Source organism: Lepus europaeus, chromosome 6 (assembly GCF_033115175.1).
Source record: "Lepus europaeus isolate LE1 chromosome 6, mLepTim1.pri, whole genome shotgun sequence".
NCBI lineage: Eukaryota > Metazoa > Chordata > Mammalia > Lagomorpha > Leporidae > Lepus > Lepus europaeus.
In genome coordinates, this window is record NC_084832.1 from 98381814 (window position 1) to 98402531 (window position 20718).

General features: G+C 47.5%; 1 protein-coding gene across 2 annotated transcripts in view; it reads left to right on the top strand.

The window, feature by feature from the left end:
• Nucleotides 1-1394: 1394 nt before the first annotated feature.
• The window catches only part of LPCAT3 (lysophosphatidylcholine acyltransferase 3), a 42494-nt gene continuing 23170 nt past the window's right edge, over nucleotides 1395-20718 (top strand). The window contains exon 1 of one of the 2 annotated variants that reach the window (XM_062194684.1): nucleotides 1395-1584. In XM_062194684.1, coding sequence (XP_062050668.1) covers nucleotides 1434-1584 — 151 coding nt within the window. In that variant the 5' untranslated portion in view covers nucleotides 1395-1433. The remainder of the gene's footprint in view (nucleotides 1585-20718) is intronic. The other variant, XM_062194683.1, reaches the window with a different exon arrangement.

The following is a 20718-nucleotide window of genomic DNA, read 5'->3' on the forward strand; positions in this document are numbered from 1 at the left end:
GGTGTTAACCTGCTGCGGCCACAGCGCGGGCCCCACTAAATACTTTTCTAAACGAATGACATACTTCCTCCCCTGTAAAGAGGGGAGGGGAAAGAACCGACAGACCTGTTTAAATTCTGTCTCTGCCGCTGGCTGGGAAATGAAGGGAGCTAGGTCTTGAGCTTCTCCAAGCGTCCGTTTCTCTAAGAGGACACGATAATAACAAACACCCCGCTGCACAGACACATTAAGTGCACTTGTAGGTAAAAAGTGCAAAGGGCTAAAAAAAAAACCACGAGCTGCAATTGTCCAAGAATGCCCTGCAAATTCGTTATTACAAGAAACTCGTAGAGTTCCTTGTCTCAGACGCTCATGGAACCTTGATCCTGTCCCGCAGAGCGCTCGCCTTCGCGGCCAATTACACGGTCATTGATGCTATTAATTGTGCGTCATCCCCACGCCTGGGCTTCGGGCTCACGATGATGCTCACAAACCCAGCACAGGTCCTGACACATGCTAAGTGTGACACACACTTTTTTTTTTTTTAAGCCTGAACAAGGGATTACCTGTTGGAAGCGAGAATGGGAGGCAGGTGCAAAGAACGGGCTCTGCCTTACGCGTCAGCGCCGTCGGAACACTATAGCATAGGTATAACTCAGTGACAGCACTAGTTGAATTTTTAATTAACAGGTGCCCGTTCGGCATGTTTAGATTTCATCGCCTCCTACAGGAAGGTCACGTTTTACTACAGGAAACTGCATGGGGGAAAGGATCCGTGGGATAAAAAATAAGAAGGTGCTGCCGGAGCACCCGCTCTCCCCGCACGGCCCTGGGCAGTGGCAGCGGCTCGCCTAACGGCTCCGGAACCGAAGAACGGCCGGGAAGCGCCGTTAGGGGGCGCTCGAGGGGCTGCAGCAGGAATTCCCGCCTCCCCGTTACATGCCCCAGTAACCCCAGCGCGCCGGCGACCGACAGTAACCTCGCGGTCGGGTGACGGCCCCCTCCCCGCCCCGACTCTCGCCTGCTCCCGTCTCAGCCAATAGGAAGGCAGCGAGCGAGCCGGCCGGACACTTGCCCTCGCGGACTCCTCCCCCGAGCAGTTAGATCCGAGCGGCACCGTCAGCGCGCCGCGGGCCTCGGACTTTTCCAATCGCCGCCCTGGGTCGCGGCTCCACGCCCCGCCCCGCCCTCGCCGGCCGGCGTTCCCTCTCGGCAGGAGTCACCTTTGCCTTACAAACGTTCGGGCCCGCCCTCTTCCTACCTTACCGCGCTAGGCCCCGCCCCCTGCACGCCTCGACCAATCACCGGGTGGGTCTGGCGGCGCTGGGCGGACCTGCAGCCAATGCGCACGCCGTGGGCGGGCCCCGGGCCGGAATTGGGGGTGAAGCCACAGCGTCTTGCCCACATTCGGGGCGCGCGGAGCTGGGGGTCCCCGGGGGGCGCCCGCAGTTAAGATGGCGTCCGCAGCGGAGGGGGACGTGGGGACGGTGGTGGAGCCGATGAGGGGGCTGCGGTCGGGTTTCGAGGAGCTGAGCCTTAACAAGTTGGCGACGTCCCTGGGCGCGTCAGAACAGGCGCTGCGGCTCATCATCTCCATCTTTCTGGGTAAGGACCCTCCGGCTTCCCCCTGCCCCCTCGCAGAGTCCCCGGGGAATAGAGGAGGCGAAGTGGCAGGACCCCAGGGTCTTGCCGGAGGCCCCCCAGGAGGGCTTTGGGGAGTGCGAGTGTGAACCCTGAAGCACGCCAGCCAGCTGCGGAGGGGCAGACAGAAGTCCTGTCTGGGGTCTGGGCGCGCCGTGCCCTCCGAACCGCTTCACCTTCGCCCCCCGCCGCGCCCTCGGGCCCCTCCGACGGCGCCCACGGCCACCCAGGGTGCCGTGCCCCACCCTGGGCCCCACGACCTGCCCTTGCTGGCAGCCCCCCGGAGTTCCTGTCTCTGGCCATGTGTCCTCCTGCCTGTGTATTGACACCCCGGACACAAGCGCGCGTCTTACCAAGGCTAGACGTAGGCCCCTCAGCTTAGGTACTTCACCCCTTTCCCCAGCCTCATAGTCCATACTTGCACATTCTGATGATTTTATATTACACTTTCATCTCTTTTCCGTCCCGTTTCTTGTATTTTCTTTTGCCATATTGCCACCCCTCTCCCCCGGTAGCCACCCACCTGTCATTTACTCTGAATTATCTTTTTAATGCTTGGCTCGGGAAACAGGACTAACAACCCCCTTAAAAACTATCCATGCTACTCCAAGCGTTTATTACCGGAATGGTTCAAAGGATGTGGTGTATCTGAGTTTATGTCACAACAAGCGGTTTTAAAACTGGTTTATAGACTTTTTTTTAACCACATCCTCCCCTTATAGTTTTTTAATACGTGAAGCAGCTTGGTACAATGAAAAGAAGTGTGGGCTTTGAAGGTAAGGGAATGAGATCCGGTGTTGCTGCTGCTTCTCATAGCTTAGCCTCCCTGGGCCCAATTTTCTTATCTGTGAATGAAGACAATGCCGACCACTAGGTAAGTTAGTCCTGTAGGAATGCAGAGCTGAAGAGCGGAGACCGATAGACGAGATAATTTGAGCAGTGGGAAGTCTGTAAGAAGGTTGTAGAACCTAGTTTGGAAGGTTTCATGAAGGTTACAGAACTTTGGCTAGGAGAGTGGGTGGTGGCGAAGAATTAAGCAAGAGGTAAAGTGGTGATAAGGAAACCAGATGGGCCGGAGCGCGCGTTGGACATCTGAAGTGTATGAAGTGTTAGATAAAGTTGGGCAAATGTGGAAAGCCTTCCGTGCCAGAAGGAAGTCTGGCATTTCTCCAGCAGTCAGTAGAGACCTTGACATATCATATCGCCAAAGGGTGCTACCCCATCTAGATAATGGGAGAGGCATTCATATTTAAACAAGCTTGCCTAATGTCACTGTTATTTGTCTGTTACATATCAAACAAGGATGATCTTCCTCTTTAGCTCTCTCAAATTGTAAGGTTTTAGAGGTGGGAAGGACCTTAAGTTATGCAGTTTGCTCAGTGTCACCCAGGCATGACCCAAATGTGTCAGCACCCCACTGGAGGGTTCTTTGTGCCGCACCAACTTTGAACTTCCTGCTCTTGCTTCTGACCCAGGTGTTTGTTGGAATTGAAGTTGGTGATTAAGAGAGTTGACATCTATTAGTTAGGAAGCCCATGGTTGATTTCTCAACTATAAATTGAGACTGTGACAGGAGCAGCAAATTATCAGGGGCAACCTTGTTAAATGGAAGTAGGACTTGGAATTTATCTTTTGTGTGCCGACATGAACAGGTACTGTGCACTCCTGCGGGGCTGTTGTGGGCTACTGTGTACTGTCCTGGCGCATTCGGCTGACTAGGAAGTGGTTTGCTCCAGACTACCACCAGTCAGCGAAGTAGTAAACACTAGTCTCATATACCTGCCGCACGCCTGAGCCCCCTTGCCTGTTTTTCCCGTTTCCCGTATCCTCCTTGCCCATCTCGTATACACTTTTGCTGTCCATAACTCAGTATTTCTCACCGTGAGATCAACTTGGGGCTTCCTGTTGTGTCCTCACGTGCATGGCGGATTGTGTTTCAGGCGTGGGTACATGTAAATTGATGAGCTGGACATATGCATGGAAGGAGTGCATTTTGGTTGTCAGTGTCTCCCTTACAAAGGTTTTGCCGCTCCTGGGTGTTGGAACCTAGAAACCAGCAGCCTTTCAGCAGTGGAGTTGCTAGAGGCACCAAGAATTTCTGTAGGCTAATATGATTTCTGAGTCACTCTCTACTGATTAGATCATTTGGGTTAAAAGCACCTCCTTCTAAAAACAAATACTCCCTGGGAAGAGTTAGCTATATCATTCATAATGTAAAGTATAAGTAACTTTTAATTACACATCCTCCTTACTGTACTTTTTTAAACATTTATTTATTTATTTATTTGAAAAAGTTATAGGGGCCGGCGCTGTGGCATAGCAGATAAAGCCGCCAACTGCAATGCCTGCAACCTAAATGGGCGTCAGTTCAGGCTGCTCCACTTCCGATCCAGCTCTCTGCTATGGCCTGGGAAGGCAGTGAAAGATGGCCCAAGTGCTTGGGCCCCTGCACCCATGTGGGAGACTTGGAAGAAGCTCCTGGCTCCTGGCTTTGGATTGGCCCAGCTCTGGCTTTTGCGTCCATTTGAGGAGTGAACCAGCAGGTGGAGGAAGACCTCTCTGTCTGCCTCTGGCTCTGTGTAACTCTGCCTTTCAAGTAAATAAATAAATAAATATTAAAAAAAAAAAAAAGAAGAAGAAGAAGAAGGCAATTACAGAGAGAGAGAAAATCTTCCATCCTCGGATTCACTCTCCAAATGGCCACAACCAGGACTAGGCCAATCTGAAGCCAGAATCTTCTTCCAGGTCTCCCATGTGGGTGCAGGGAACCAAGCATTTGATGCTTTCCCAAGCACATTAGCAGGGAGCTGGATCAGAAGTGGAACAGCCAGGACTTGAACCAGTGTCCATATATGTCCCAAACCATTGCAGGCAGCAGCTTTGCTGGTCCCAATAAATCTTTAAAAATAAAAGAACAAAGAAAAGAAAGGCAGAGTTATATATAGAGAGGGAGACAGTGAGATCTTCATCCCCAAGGGACCACAAAGGCCAGGGCTGGGCCAGGCTGAAGCTGGGAGCCTAGAGCTCGATTCTGGCCTCCCACATGGGTGTCAGGAGCCCAAGTCCTTGGGCTGTCATCTGCTGCATTTCCATGGCTGTTAGCAGGAGCCAGATGGGAAGTGGAGCAGCTGGGACTCAAACTGGCACTTATGTGGAATCGTAGGCGGCAGCTTAATCTTCTGCGCCCCGACGCTGGCCTCATAGTCATATTATTGACCCACTAAGGGCAGGGCAGTGGGAGCGTATGAGCAACAGAGCCGCGCACAAAGGCATTATGGCCTGTGAGGGGGTAGGGAATGCACATGAGTTAAGTCATAATAAAACTAATCGCCCCAATAAAAAGCAGAAACCTAAGTGCTGTATGAGAGGCACAGAGCATCATGAAATTTAAGGATGGGACATTTCGTAAGTAAGGAACTTTGAAAGTTGAGCAAGGTTTCAGGTGATGAGATGGTAAGACTTACGGAAGAATGTGAACAAAGGCCCTGGGGTAGGAATGCGTGGTGACACATTCAAGGAACAGTAGGTAGTCCAGCGCCACTAAAACAGGACCGAGGTACAGAAGTGAAGCAAAGTAGGCTATCACTTTTAAGTTGTGGAGCCTTGGAAGCTTAGGTTAAGGCATTCATACCTCAGTGGGTGAAGAGGAAGCACTGCAGAGTCTTGAATGGGGATCATGTGACCAGACCTGCATTAGGAAGGTCATGCCACATAGGGTGATCTGAAGTTAACACAGACCAGAGGTAGGGAAACTCAAAAGGAGCAATGACCCATATAGGAAGTTATAATGACTTAGAGACAAAGTAGGGAGCTCATGAGTTATTTTAGGAATACAGAATCTCCTGCATGTAGCTCATGCCAGAAACCTGAGAACCTACCCCCGTCCCTTACTCCCCACATTCCTAGTCACCGAGTCCTATCGCTCTGACCTCCAAATGGTGTCTCAAGTCCATCAGCTCTTCTTCATCACTGCAGCCGCCAGCTTCTGATCCGAAGCGCCCGAGCAGCCTCCTGACTCGTCTCTAACCCTGTTCTTGCCCCCTGCAGTCCACTCTGCAAAAGCAGCCAGAGTGGCCCAATGCTGTGCCTTTCCTGCTCAGAACCCTTCAGGCGGATAAGCCCTGCCTGCTGCTCCAGCCTCGTCTCCAGCCAGCTGCTGGCCATGCTGCCCTGCCTCCTTTCAGCTGCTCAGAAAGGGCAATGAGCCTGGCCGGCCTCAGAGCCTTTGCACGTGCTGACCCCACCGCCCAGAAGGCTCTCGACTCCTTTACTCACCTGCCAGCTTCCTTTGCCTCTTTCAGGCCTCTGTTCAAATTGTCACTTCCGCTGAGAGCTCTTCCCTGCTTCTTCTTGTAAATTATGTCCCCCGTTGTGTTTTCTCATGGATTGAAATTTCCTTCCAAGTGTATCTTATATATTTGCAGCTGAGGACAGAAGCATGTAAGTTCTGCTCACCGCCCTGTACCCAGAGTTTAACACAATACTTGGCTTATAGAAGAGGGCCAGTAAATATTTGTTGAGTAAATGAATGACGTGGCAACTGATTAACTGGTGCAGTTATTTTTTAAAAATAACTGTCCTTCCGCCTAGGTAGCCAGAAAAATAATGCTGTCTTTCACAGATATGCAGAGGTCAAGTGGAGGGTCAGATCTTGTTCAGTGCCAGATAATGACCAGGTTTGGGACTTACTTTAGGTTCCAAAGGCACTTCTGAGGTATCTTGGGAATTGCAAAGACTGGTCTTCAGTTCTGAAAGGGAGTTGGGCTAAAGATAGTTTGGGGAGCCAATATTGTTGTTATAACTGAATCAGAGAAGGAATGAAATACATGCTAAAGCTCATATAGAGAAGAGAATTGAATTCACATGGATTATGTTCGTGTTGCTACTCCTTATTGAAAATAATAATAGCTGGCATTTATTGAGAATTTGCTGTGTACTGAGCCTTGTCCTAAATGTTCAACAGGCGATTCCCCACCTAAACTTGCCAATTACCCATAAGGAAATTACAGTACTGCTAGGGTCTCCTTGTGCAGATAGAAAACTAGGGCCTCCTAGGGTTATAGAACTTGCTTAAGGTCATGCTGGAGTCACTGCTCTTTTTTCTTTTTTTTAAAAAAATATTTATTTATTTATTTGAGAGGTAGAAATAGAGAGAGGGAGAGACAGAGAGAAAGGTCTTCCATCTCCTGGTTCCCTCCCCAGATGGCTGCAATGGCTGGTGCTGGGCCAATCTTAAGCCAGGAGCCAGGTGTTTTTTTCTGGTTCTCCCACGCAAGTACAAGGGCCCAAGCACCTGGGCCATCCTCTACTGCTTTCCCAGGCTAGAGCAGAGGGCTGGATCGGGAGAGGAGCAGCCAGGACACGAACTGGCACCCACATGGGATGCCGGCACTGCAGGCAGAGGCCCAGCCTGCTCTAGTAGTACCACAGCACCAGCCCCTAGAGTCCCATATTGGGATTGGGAGGAGCCCAGGGTAGATGGAAAAGATAAATGCCCTTGATATCCTTTCCTCTTTTCACTCTCCCAGGGTTAAACCAAGATGTAATCAGCATATGAGATCCTCTCAGATTCCAAAGCTAGAGCTGGCCAAATGGAGCAGATGGCCACCCTGCTTAGCCTGAGTGTCTCTGGTCTTGGCGGGGACTGTGGCGTGGCTTCAGCAGAATGATCAAGAAGTACAGGTGGGGGTAAGAATTCATTCCTCAGAGGTTCAGAATTAGCCTCACTAAAGTTAACGCTCTTTAAAATCAAAGTAGATTCTGCAGTTTAGCTCTCGTTGGGCCAAAGTCGGGTTTGACCCTTCAGAAAAAGTCCATTCAAAAAAAAAATTTTTTTCAGGGCAAAAAGCTTTCTTCAGGTAGCACTGAAATCGCAGTATAAAGAGATGAAAATCAAGCTAGATGGAGATTAAACAGCATTAACTAAACAAATGGGACTTCTGACCATAACACAGAGTCCAAAAGTTGTATTAATTCAAAATAAAGGCAGTTGTCCTAAATGACTTTTAGGCCTCTTCCAATTCTGAGAGTCTGGGTATATTACTGCTATGTTTTTAGACTTTATTCTAACTCATTGGCACAAAGTTCTGAAGACTGTAAAACTCCCCAAGTGGCAGCAACAGCCCAGGTTGGGCCAGGCCAAAGCCTGGAGCCAGCAACCCTATCCAGGTCTCCCCCGTGGGTGGTATCTGCTGCCCCTCAGGGTGTACTTTGGCAGGGAGCTGAGACTGGACTCTGATGATATGGGATACGGACACCCCAAGGAGCAGCTTAACCCACTGCACCACAACACTTGTCCTGGGAATTTCTTTTCAATGTATTTTTTCAATTTCTGTTTTTGATAGCCAATATCTTACATTGTAGAAAATTTCGTGTTTTGAATTCCAGTATAATTTCATTATCAAACAGAATCATTTCTTTCCAGAAACGTGAGGAAATTAGGGACCTTGAGATTATTTGCACAACCTTATTTACAAGAAAATTACATAGCCACTGACATTAAAGCATGTCTGGGCAGCCGTGGGAACTCATTTGAGGGGTTCAGTCCAGCCACCTTTTAAAGATGGTATTTGGTTTTCAGACAGAAAATGAGGAGGCAGGTATCTGGCCTAGTGGTTAACATACCCACATCCCACATCCAATTGCCTGGGTTCGTACTCCCACTTCTCACTCCAACTTCCTGCTGATGCAGACCCTGAGGGGACCATGGCGGTGGCCACCCACGAGGGAGACCTGACTTGAGATCCCAGCCTCAGGCCCAGCAGGGTAGCCATTGCAGGCATTTGTGGAATGAACCAGTGGATGGGAGCTCTGTGTGTGTGCGTGCGCGTGTGTGTCTATCTCTGCCTGCCTTTTATATAAATAAATAATTTGAAAAGAAAATGGCATTTCAGCTGGATCTGAAAGGGGGAGATACGATTCTAATCGTGTAGAGAATATGAGGACGAGTTTTCCAGACACACAGAATCAGGAGCGTATATGGGAAGATGGGGGAAAGTGGGAAAAACCCGAGGGACAGCAAGTTGTCCTCTTTGGAGAGCAGTAGAGGAGAACCTGATGAGACAGATGGCAGAGTCGAGCAGTAGCAGGTTCATTGTCCTTAGAGACCTGTGGGCCTCCATTCAAGCTCTGGACCCAGTAAGAACCAGCTGTGTCACCACAGTTCTTTCACCATCTCCTGTCCCCGTGTACACTCACTGGCTTATTGCTACACTTCAGCCATCCATTTCCTCAGGTTCTCAAAGGTCAGTTTTACTACAAAATTGAGGTTAAGGGTTAAGCCAATTATCTAATACATCATTTCTAGAATTATATTTAATTTTAACAAGCAGCAGTACAATATTTTGAAACAACATAAAATTTATATAGATTTGTAAAATAAGAGTCATCAAAGACAGCTCCTACGTCTTGAGGACTCAGGCTTACCGCTTGTGTGCCTGTGCTCTGGAAAACTTTGAGAACTGTTGCTCACTGGGATGCCACGAGGATTAAGCGTGATAAACTATGTAAACACTTGAGCATGATCCACAGCAGTCGTTTTAAAAAACTATTCTCCCTTCTCTCAGTAGAGATCTGTCTGCTCCCTTTCCAAGGAGGCTCTTGGAACCAGTGGTGTCTGCACGTCTTGGGAGTATGTTAGAAATGCATGTTCTTGGGTCTACCCAACTAGACCTACTGAATAAGAAACTGACGAGGGGCCCAAGAATTGGCCTTGTAACAAACCTTCCAGGTTATGCTCATCCTCTAGAGTTTGAGGATGTCTGGTGGAAGGGATTTCTTCATGTGCCTGTTTTGTAATACTTGGTAGTCTGATAGTATCTTTGGCTTTTTGAAATGTTACTGTACCCTGTAATCTTTGGAATAAACAAAACTCACATAGTTTTATCCATTTGCATAGTTTTGTCCATTTGCTGACATCTTTTATTATTCTCTAAATGTCATTATTGGATCACATAGTTAATACTATTAACGTCGCTGTTATTTTTATTGACTTGAAGGCAGAGAGACAAAGATCTTCCATCCACTAATTTGTTCCCCACATGCCTACAAAAGGTGGGGCTGGGCTGGGCCAGGCAAGAGCAAGAGTCCAGGTCTCCCACGTGAGTGACAGGAACCCAAGTACTTGAGTCATCACCTGCTACCTCCAAGGGTGCACACCAGCAGGAAGCTGGAACCAGAAGCTGAACCAGGACTCAAACCCAGGAGGTGTCCCAAACAGCACCTTAACTGCTGTGCCAAATGCCTACCGCTGCTTCACATGCTTTTTTTAAAAATTTATTTTTAAGCAAAATAGAATCATCATTTGTTTTTATTTATTTGAAAGGCAGAATTAGAGAGAGAGGGAGAGAGAGACCTGCCATCCACTGGTTCACTATTCAAATGCCCACAACCACTGGGCTAAGCCAACCCAAAGCCAGGAATCAGGAACTTCCTCTGAGTCTCCCACGTGAGTACAGGGGCCCAAACACTTGAGCCATCGTCTACTGCCTTCCCATTAGTAGGGAGCTGGACCAGAAGTGGAGCAGCCAGGACATGAACCAGCACCCATATGTGATGCCAGTATCGCAGGCGGTAGCTTTACCCACTCTGCCACAACACCAGCCCCTTTTTCACACTTTTAATGAGGTTGGATACAGAGGAGTTTTTCAAGTTTGTTTTTTTGTCCTAATAGCTCCATCTTTACTTTCTGTGTTGTATCAACTGCTTTGAGCAATGTAACATTCTCCTAATTGATCTCCTGATATTTCTTTTTTTTTTTTTAAGATTGATTTATTTATTCAAAAGGCAGAGAGAGAATCTTCCATCCACTGGTTTACTCCCCAAATGGCCGCAAGGGCTGGAGCTGGGCTGATCCAAAGCCAGGAGCCAGGAGCTTCTGAGTCTTCCACGCAGGTACAGGAGCCCAAGCATTTGGGCCATCTTCCATTGCTTTCGCAGGCCACAGCAGAGAGCTGGATCGGAAGTGGATTAGCCAGGACTCAAACCGGCACCCCTGTGGGATGCCAACACTGCAGGCGGTGGCTTTACCCACTATGCCACAGCACCAGCCCCCGATATTTCTTAATAGTTAATAAATTGTGACTTGTAGATTTAACAAAAATTAGGTGCCCTGGTTGCAGCTGCCAGGGAGAGCTGTTCTGATACCAAAACAAACTTCTGAAGCATAGGTGGCGTGCGCGTGTGTGTGTTGACATTGTCCAGCAGTTGCTGAAGTCAAGGACCAGAAGTTTTAGACCTGCTTAGAGTTGTCGTGGTGAAATAACAATAACATCCCCTTCAAAGTTTGTCTATGATTTGTATATCCCAAAAGATGTTGTTTGTGTCTTTATTTCTTCCTGTCTTCAAAACAGGTAGTGGGTGTGGAGAGTAAGAAACAAAGAAAAAATAATTTCTGGATAGGAATTGCCTTTTAGCTTAAAACATACTGCTTTTCATCTAAGTCCCTCCCTACTCAAGCGGTAGCTTTGAAGATGTGACGCTCTAGACAGCTTGAGTAAAAGACTCTGTGTGAGAACCACGTATGTGATCTTTGCGAGTAACAGGTGTCTGATAGAAATGCCCTTGCTTTATAACTATTGGGCCAGTTTGTCACAGTGGGTAGAAGACTAGGCCAAAAAAGATCAGACCAGGGTTTGTTCTTGGTTCACATGAAGTTTTCAAGTAGACTCTAACCATAAGTTTAAATTAAAAAATAAAAAACTTAGGGGCGGGCTGTATGGTATAGTGGATTAAACTGCCACGTACCACCTATGACGCCAGCATCCCATATGGTTGCTGGTTCTAGTCCCAGCAGCTTCAGTTCCAATCCAGCTCTCTGCTAATGTGCCTGGGAAAGCAGCAGAAGATTGGCCCAGTACTGGGGTCCCTGCACCCACATGGGAAACCTGGATGAAGCTCCTGGCTCCTGGCTCCTGGCTCCTGGCTTCTGGCTTCAGCCTGGTGCAGCCCCAGCCTTTACAGCCATTTAGTAAGTGAAGCAACGGACGAAAGCTCTCTCCCTGCCTGTCCTTCTCTCTGGTAATCTGCTTTTCAATTACATTAAGTTAAATTAAAAATGAAAATGAAAAATAAAGAGCTTAGAGCCAGCATTGCAGGATCAGTCATAGATTGGAGAGTGAATCACTGGATGGAAGATGGATCTCTCTCCCTCTCTCTCTGTAACTCTGCCTTAAGTAAGTAAAACTAAAGGGTTACAGTTGCAAAACAGAATGATTTTAAGGAATGAGGCTAAGGAATAGAGTGCCTTATTCATCTTTTAAAATAATAATAAAAATAAATGAATTTTTTTTAAAGTAAAGATTTTTTTCAATACCAGCCATTCATGTTGCTATAGCATTTTCCTGAGAAAATGATATTGGGTCCTGTCTACATAAAATTATATATGATGTAATCTGGCAATTAAGAATTTGTCATAAAAATAGGGGAGTCTTGTGCATATATTTTATAGAAATCTTAGAACATTCAGCCCCAGCAGGTTAAGGGATTGTTGTTGTTACTTTCTTTTCTTTCTTTCATTTTTTTTGAATGCAAGTAAATGCCCCTGAAAGGTTAAAGTCTTGATCCCTGTATGTTTGTATCTGCCATAGTGAGAAGTGGCACCCTGGTAGATCTGGTAAATGTTTATGACTCTTGAGGTTTCCAATTTCTGCTGTGACAGCAATTCTAAACTCAGATGGACTTGGGCACCACTCTGATTTGTCCATAAATATAAAACTACTGGTTACAAGCCAGCAAGCAGAAGCCAACTGGAATGCTGCCCTTGAAGGCTTCTACAACATATACCATGGACAGAAGAGGAAACGATTGATTCCAGTTGGAGTGGAGACACACTGGGGCCCTGACCAGAAATCCTGAGCCAGGAGAGGTACTAGAAATCATTTCCCAGCAAAAGGATAATCAGACACTATTGTTTAATTCTTCATGATCTTTGTCTCTCTGAAAGAACAGGAAAGAAAAGCAAAACATGGGAATTCCTAGATGGTGTGCATTTGTTTTTTGTTTTTTTTTTTTGTTTTTTTTTTTTGTTTTTTTGACAGGCAGAGTGGACAGGGAGAGAGAGACAGAGAGAAAGGTCTTCCTTTTGCCGTTGGTTCACCCTCCAATGGCCGCCGCGGTAGCGCGCTGCGGCCGGCGCACCGTGCTGATCCGATGGCAGGAGCCAGGTACTTCTCCTGGTCTCCCATGGGGTGCAGGGCCCAAGCACTTGGGCCATCCTCCACTGCACTCCCTGGCCACAGCAGAGAGCTGGCCTGGAAGAGGGGCAACCGGGACAGGATCGGTGCCCCGACCAGGACTAGAACCTGGTGTGCCGGCGCCGCAAGGCGGAGGATTAGCCTAGTGAGCCGCAGCGCCGGCTGGTGCATTTGTTTTTAAAAACACATCTGACGTGCTTTTGGGTGCAAAAACTTTGAAATCTATGCATAGTATTTTTCATGATATACATATTCCACAGACTTTTTTTTTAAAGACCTCAGGTACAGCTAACATCCCAAGTATACCCAGGAATAGTTTAGGTTCTGTGACAAAAGTGCCACCAAGCAGTGCATGTCACCCTTTCCACTGTGTGCACCAAAGCCCCACAGAAATCGTGAGACCAGGTCAGGTCGTCATCTCACCAGGAGCCCCAGATTTTCTCAAATCTTGCCTTCTTGTTTTACGCCAAAGTCTTCTATGTATTTTATCAGATTCCAAAATCTAGTTTTTATTATATTTTCAAGAATCTTCCCCAGATGCTGATGCAGAAGGTAGATTATTTCCAACTGGGATGGTCATTGATACACTGGATTTCATCAAAACTTTAAAAACTTGAGTGTATCAAAAGATATGATTGGAAAAGTGAAAAGATAACTCACAGGATGGGAAAAAATATTTGTGATTCATGTATCTGATAAGGGGCTAGGATCCAGACATATAAAGACCTCTTAGAACTCAAGAAGCCAATCTAATTTAAAAATGGACAAAGGATATGAGTAGACAGTTCTTTAAAGAAGATGTACAAATGGTCAATAAACATATGGAAAGATGTTCAGATTAGGAAAATGCATGTCAAAACCACAATGAGATACCTCTCTACCCACAAGGATGGCTGCAATCAGAAACACAACAGAAAAAAAAAAAAAAAGTGTTTGGTGAGGATGTGGAGAAACAGGAACCCTCACGCATTCTGATGGAACTGTGAAATGGCACAGGTACTGTGTTACTTTTTCCAAAAGCTAGGCTTGAGTAACCATACGACCAAGCAATTCCACTCCTAGGGAGTGACCCAAGAACATTGAAAGCCTGTGTTCAACAAAAATGTGTACACAAATGTTCACAGCATTATTATAATCACCAAAAAGTGGAAATAACCCAGTGTTCCACTAACTGTTGAATGAAATAAACAAAATGTTCTGTCCATACATTGGAATATCATTTAGCCATCAAAAGGAATGAAGTATTGAAACAAGGTACAACACTAGAGAACCTTGAAAACTTTGTGCTAAGAGAAAGAAGCCAGGCACAAATGACCACATGTTGTATGAGTCCATTTACATACGTGAAATACCCAGGATAAGCAAACCATAAAGACAGAAAATAGGTTGGTGCTTGCCAGGGGATAAAAGGAGACCTGAAGTGGAAGTGGCTGCTTGGGGGGACAGGCTTTCTTGCTGGGGTAATGGACATGTTCTGCCATGAGATAGTGGAGACTGTAACACAACATTGTGAATCTTTTCGATCCACTAAAATGTACGCTTACAAGGAATGAGGAAGGAAGAACTATGCATGATCACAGAAAGAAAAAAGCCTCGGTTCACATAGGCATAGAAGGAACAGTAAGATCGGAAAGACAGATTGTGAGCAGCCTCAGGTGCCAAGCTAAAGAAGTTGATTTTCATCTTGCAGAGTCAGAAGCCACTAGGATATTTAGAGCAAGGAATGGGACGTCCAAAACACCGTTACAGGAAGTCAAATGTGGTGTCTGTGTGTGTTTGTGTGTTTTAAGACTTACTTATTTGAAAGGCAGAGTTGCACGGGGCAGGGAGTGGGGAGGGAGATCTTCCATTTGCTGGTTCACTCTCCAAATGGCCCCAAGAGCTGGGGCTGGACCAAGCTGCAGCCAGGAGCTCCATCCGGGTCACCCACGTCTCCCACATGGGTGGCAGCTCTGCTTTCCCAGGTGCATTAGCAGGGAGGGAGCTGGATCGGAAGTGAAGCAGCCAGGACTTGAACCGATGCCCATATGGGATGCCAGCACTGCAGGTGGCAGCTTAACCTGCTGCGCCACAATGCTGGCTCCAGGAAGTTGAATTTGTAAAATGCAAAGGAGGGCGGCTGGCTCGTGGCTTAACAGGCTAATCCTCCACCTAGCTGCGCTGCTGGGTTCTAGTCCTGGTCGGGGGCACCGGATTCTGTCCCGGTTGTCCCTCTTACAGGCCAGCTCTCTGCTGTGGCCAGGGAGTGCAGTGGAGGATGACCCAAGTGCTTGGGCCCTGCACCCGCATGGGAGACCAGGAGAGGCACCTGGCTCCTGCCTTTGGATCAGCACACTGCACCGGCTGCAGCACGCTGGCCGCAGCGGCCATTGGAGGGTGAACCAACGGCACAAGGAAGACCTTTCTCTCTGTCTCTCTCTCTCTCTCACTGTCCACTCTGCCTGTCCAAAAAAAAGAAAAATGAAAAAAAAATGCAAAGGAGGATACTGACAGCCAGAAAGAGAGGTAGAGGTTTCGGTAGTCATAGATTTAGCACCCAAGGCTTTCTGTCTTCGTCAGTGACACCGGGTGTGTGTGTGAATACGTCCTCATGAATGTGTGTGGACTATACAGTGCTCTGGGGAGGCTGAAGCGCTACTGTGATTTCTGAAAACTAGAAGGGTGATATGGCAGAGTAGTTAAAAAAAATTAGAGCCTGGAGTAGGCAACTAGGTTCAAATCCCAGCTGTGCTGCCCACCAGCTCTGTGACCTTAGGGAAGTCACCAAACCCCTCTGTGCTGCAGTTTTCTCGTCTATAAAATAAGGGTACTGAGGGCAACATTGTGCAGTGAGTTCAGCCACACCTTTGAGGCCAGGAGAGCACTGGTCCGAGTCTCAGCTGCTCTGCTTCTGATCCAGCTCCCTGCTAATGCGTCTGAGAAAGCAGCGGAAGATGACCAACGTACTGGGACCCCCGCAACCCACATGGGAGACTCAGATAGTTTCAGGCGCCTGGCTTCAGCCTGACCCAGCCTTGGCTGTTGCAGCCATTAGGGTATGAACCAGGAGATGAAAGATTGTGTGTGTATGTGGGTGTGGGTGTGGGTGGGTGTCTGTAGCTCTGCCTTTCAAATAAATCTTTTAAACAAAAATCATTTCTATACCTCATGGAGGTGTAACGATTGTGAGCATTAATCTATGCAATGCGCTCACAATGTCTGGCTCAGTGAAAGTGGCCCATAAATGGCAGCCGCTCCCCAAGAGTAGCCAGCCGCTCTTCTCTGCTTTGTTCTCTGCTCCTGATAGCATCTAAACAGTCAAAGTGTTAAAGAGAAAACCGAAACAGGCCTTTTCTTTGTGAGAAATGACCCTAACAAAGAAAACCCATCCACTAGTAATGAAGTGGAAGGGACAAAAAGGACGATTCTTAGCCAGAAAACAGGTTTTTTATATACAACAAGTGACGCGTGGTGTTGACTCCTTGATGATGGCGTTCTTGGATATGAACTGGTGCCCCGTGCGCTCCTCTGGGCAGCACTGTTTCTCACAGTCCGATGCCGAGGTGTGGCCTTGGTTCAGGGACTGAGAATCTGCATTTCTTTCTTTCTTTCTTTTTTTTTTTTTTTTAAAGATTTATTTATTTATTTGAGGCAAAGTTAGAAAGAGGGAAAGTCAGAGAGAGAGGTCTTCCATCCATTGGTTCACTCCCCAGATGGCTTCAATGGCCAGAGCTGGGCCAGCCAGGTCTCCCATGTGGGTGCAGGGGCCCAAGGACATGGGCCATCTTCCACTGCTTTCCCAGGTGCATTAGCAGGGAGCTGGATCAGAAGTGTAGCAGTTGGGACTCGAATCGGTGCTCATATGGGATGCCAGCACTGCAGGCGGCAGCTTAACCACTATGCCACAACGCCGGGGCCCCAAATCTGCATTTCTTAAATCTGCATTTTTTAATAAGCGTCCTAGGTAACTCTTATGCATGTTGCAGGCTGAGAACAGTACAATGTACAGAAACTGGAAATGTGACTTAATGAACCAGTCAGTGGTGTTTAGCATCCATGCAGGATTTTTAGAAAAATGGAAAGCAGGGGCCGGTGTTGGGGCACAGTGGATTAAGCTGCTGCTTGGGCCATCTGCATCCCATATCAGAGTGCCAGTTCCTCTGTTTCACTCCCCAAATGCCCACAATAGCCAGGTCTCAGCCAGGCTAAGGCAAGGAACCCAGAACCCCATCCAGGGCTTCCACGTGGATGGCAGGGACTGAAATATTTGAACCATCACCTGCTAGCTCTTGGGATGCATTAGCAAGCAGCTGGATTAGAAGCATCAGCATGGGCTGTGGGCATCCCAAGCAGCAGCTTAACCCAGTGTGTCACAAAGCTCACCCCTTGAACTCTCACTTTAGTAACCAAATACAATGGTTTTCATTCAAGCCAGGGTCAAGTTGTTAAGGTGACAGATATGACTTGACAGGATTCAGTGTTACACTTTTGTGCTTTGCCCATTTTTACTTCTGCATAAGCTAAAGGAAAATGTGCTCCAAAAATGTGCAAGTGTACAAGAGCGCACGTAGCAAGGAAATGTTTTGAGAGAGAGAAGCCAACAATTACACCTGTGTAGGTTCATGGGGACAATGAGGATATTATCACTGCTGTCTTTCCTCCTATTGGAATCTTAGCTGGGTAAGAAAGAGTTTATTGTTCCATTGGCTGAAACACCTGCTGAGCAAAGATTTCTCACCTACCTTGTTTGTATTTACAGAGATAAGATTTGGCAACCTTAAAGACAAGAAATGATCATGGCGAGTATTTGGGAGGGTTGGGGAGAGAGCAGCTAATTAGTTTCTGGGTTGTGTGACAGGGCAACTCTGGGCCTTCCTGGTCCAGATCAAGCCCTTGCACTCCACACCCCACATCCCAGCTGCCATCCAGCCTGTCAGTCTCAGCCTCACCTCTCCTGGGGCCTGCTGCAGCCGCCACAGATTCTGCCAGCACTAATACTGCATCCAGACCCCTCCCTACTACCAACCCACTGTGCCCAGCTTGGGGAATCTGTCTGTTATTGGGGTGACCTGGGATGAAGCCCTGTACCATGGCATTCTGGCATAAGCAGCAGGATGTTCAGGCAGATACGTGGCTTGTTGTTTAGCTTCAGTGGCAAGTGTGTTTCTTCCTGGGTACAACCCACAGACCATTATTTGTTAAGCTTTCTATAGGCTTGCTTTTGTTAAATTGGTTCAAGGTGGGCAAATGCCAACATGTGCCACCCCTGGTGGCTCCAATTTTTTGAACCTGAAGTTTCTTTTTTTTTTTTTAAAGATTTTATTTATTTATTTGAGAGGTAGAGAGAGGGAGAGACAGAGAGAAAGGTCTTCCATCTGCTAGTTCACTCCCCAGATGGCCGCAATAGCCAGAGCTGAACTGATCCGAAGCCAGGAGCCAGGAGCTTTTTCTGGGTCTCCCATGTGGGTGGGTGCAGGGGCCCAAGGACTTGGGCCATCTTCTACTGCTTTCCCAGGCCTCAGTAGAGAGCTGGATAAGAAGTGGAGCAGCTGGGACTTGAACTAGCGCCCATATGGGATTCCAGTGCTGCAGGCAGAGGCTTAGCCCACAGTGCCAGCACCGACATTTTTCTATCTTAAAACCAGTTAAAAGAATGCTGAGTTTCAAGAAGTTCAGTATAGATATGCCTATGTAAATATCTGGCCATGCATATAGCAAATACTTTCAAAGTGACCTAAAGGAAGTACAGTAGACCCCCTATTTCATGGATACGTTCCAAGATCAGTGCATGCCTGAAACTGCAAAGAGCAGTAGCAGCCAAGCCTCATGTCCCATGTGTATTTCCTACCTATACATTTCCTTGATGAAGTCTAAAGTATGAATTAGGCACAATAAGAAACCAACACTACCTAATAATAAAACAGAATAGATAGCAATAATTTACTGAATGTGGGTTGCTGTCTCTCTCAGAATATCTTTGTACTTTGACCTTTTCGCCCACAGCAAGTGCTTTACAGCTTCCCTTTGGCAGATCTGAATTGCCAGTACCACCACGGTTGTGCCACGGTTAGGTAAAGTAAGGGTTCCTGTGCTAGGCACATGGATGTCCATCCAATAACCAAGACAGCTACAAAGTGACCGGTGGGCGAGTAGTGTAGACAGAGGATGGTTCACATCTCAGGCAGGACAGAGCAAGATTCATCATGCCACTCAGAACACTGTGCAGTTTCACCTGAGGAGTTACTTCTGGAATTTTCCACTCAGTACTGGGGTTTTCAAGCTGCAGGCAATAAACTGCAGATAAGGACAGTGCTGTGTCTGTCTCATGCTTTTGCAAATACTTTCTTATTTAATGTGTACAGCGGCCCTGCAAGGTGGCTGGTAGTCTGTTTCACAGATGGAGAAATCCAGGTACAAAGAATGTAAGTAACTTGCCCAAGATGCAGAGAGAATTTCTAAAGTAGATCACTCTACTTCCAGAACTCAGATAATCTGGCTGGAAGTTGCCTCCACATGATTTACAGCTTTACAAAGAATGAAAATGTGGCAAAATGCCTTGAATACAGGCAACTGGGGGTCATTCCATCTTTACTAGTAAAGGCACATTTGTTGACTTCAAGTTCCTCCAAGTCCATCTGAACATCTCTTCTCCTGTTCTCTAAAAATATATATATATATTTATTTGAGAGGCAGAGAGAGAGTCTTTCATCCCCTGGTTCACTCCCCAGATAGCTACAATGGCCAGAGTTGGGTCAGGCCAGGGCCAGGAGTTTCTTCCAGGTCTCCCACATGGGTGCAGGGGCCCAAGGATCTGGGCCATCTTTTGCTGCCTTCCCAGGTGCATTAGCAGAGAGCTGGATTGGAAGTGGAGCAGCCAGGACTTGAACCAGCGCCCATATGGGATGCCAGCACTGCAGATTAACCCACTATGCCACAGCGCCGGTCCCAGGGTAATGTTCTTGACATCCTTTTTTCCATCTGATCAGATTTTAAATACTCCCAAGCATACCCATTGATGGTTGACCAAGCTTTCGCTGGACTAGGAAGCTAGTGAGAAGCTCTGTGTGCCTAATCCCAGAGTGCTGTGTCACAACTTTCCAATCTCTGCTAGCACCAGTCAGCCAACATGTGCTGGGCCAGGCCAAAGCTAGGAGCCAGGAACTCCATTCAGGTCTTCTACGTGGGTGGCAGAGGTCTAAGCACTTGGGCCATCTTCCACTGCTTTCCCAGGCACATTAGCAGGGGGCTTGGATTGGAAGTGGAGCAGCTGGGACTTGAACCATCATCCATATGGGATGCTGTCATTGCAGATAGCAGTTTTAACCACTACACCACAGCACCAGCCCCTTTCTCTTTCTTAAAGTAACAACCACCCACTGGTTTTCCCCTCATTCTTTCTTCTTCATCTCCAACACAGGCTTTTTGTTTGTTTAAAGATTTATTTTATTTATTTGAAATACAGAGTTATATAGAGAGGTAGACACAGGGAGAGAGGTCTGCTGGTTCATTTCCCAAATGGCCGCAACGGCCAGAGCTGAGCCATTCCGAAGTTAGGAGCCAGGAGCTTCTTCCGGGTCTCCCATGTGGGCACAGGGGCCCAAGGACTTGGGCCATCCTCTGCTGCTTTCCCAAGCACATTAGCAGGGAGCTGGATCGGAAGCGGAGCAACCCACCCTTATGGGATGCCAGCACTGCAGGCTGGGGCTTTAATCCGCTGCATCACAGCATCAGCCCCTGTTTGTTTTTAAGATTGATTTTTTATTTATTTGAAAGGCAGAGTGACAGAGAAGGAGATCTTCCATCTGACAGTTTACTCCCCAAATGGCTACAATGTCCAGGGCTGGGCCAGGCCAAAGCCAGGAGCCTGGAACTCCATCCAGGTCTCCCACTTGGATAGCAGGGGCCCAGCCACTTGGGGCATCATCCT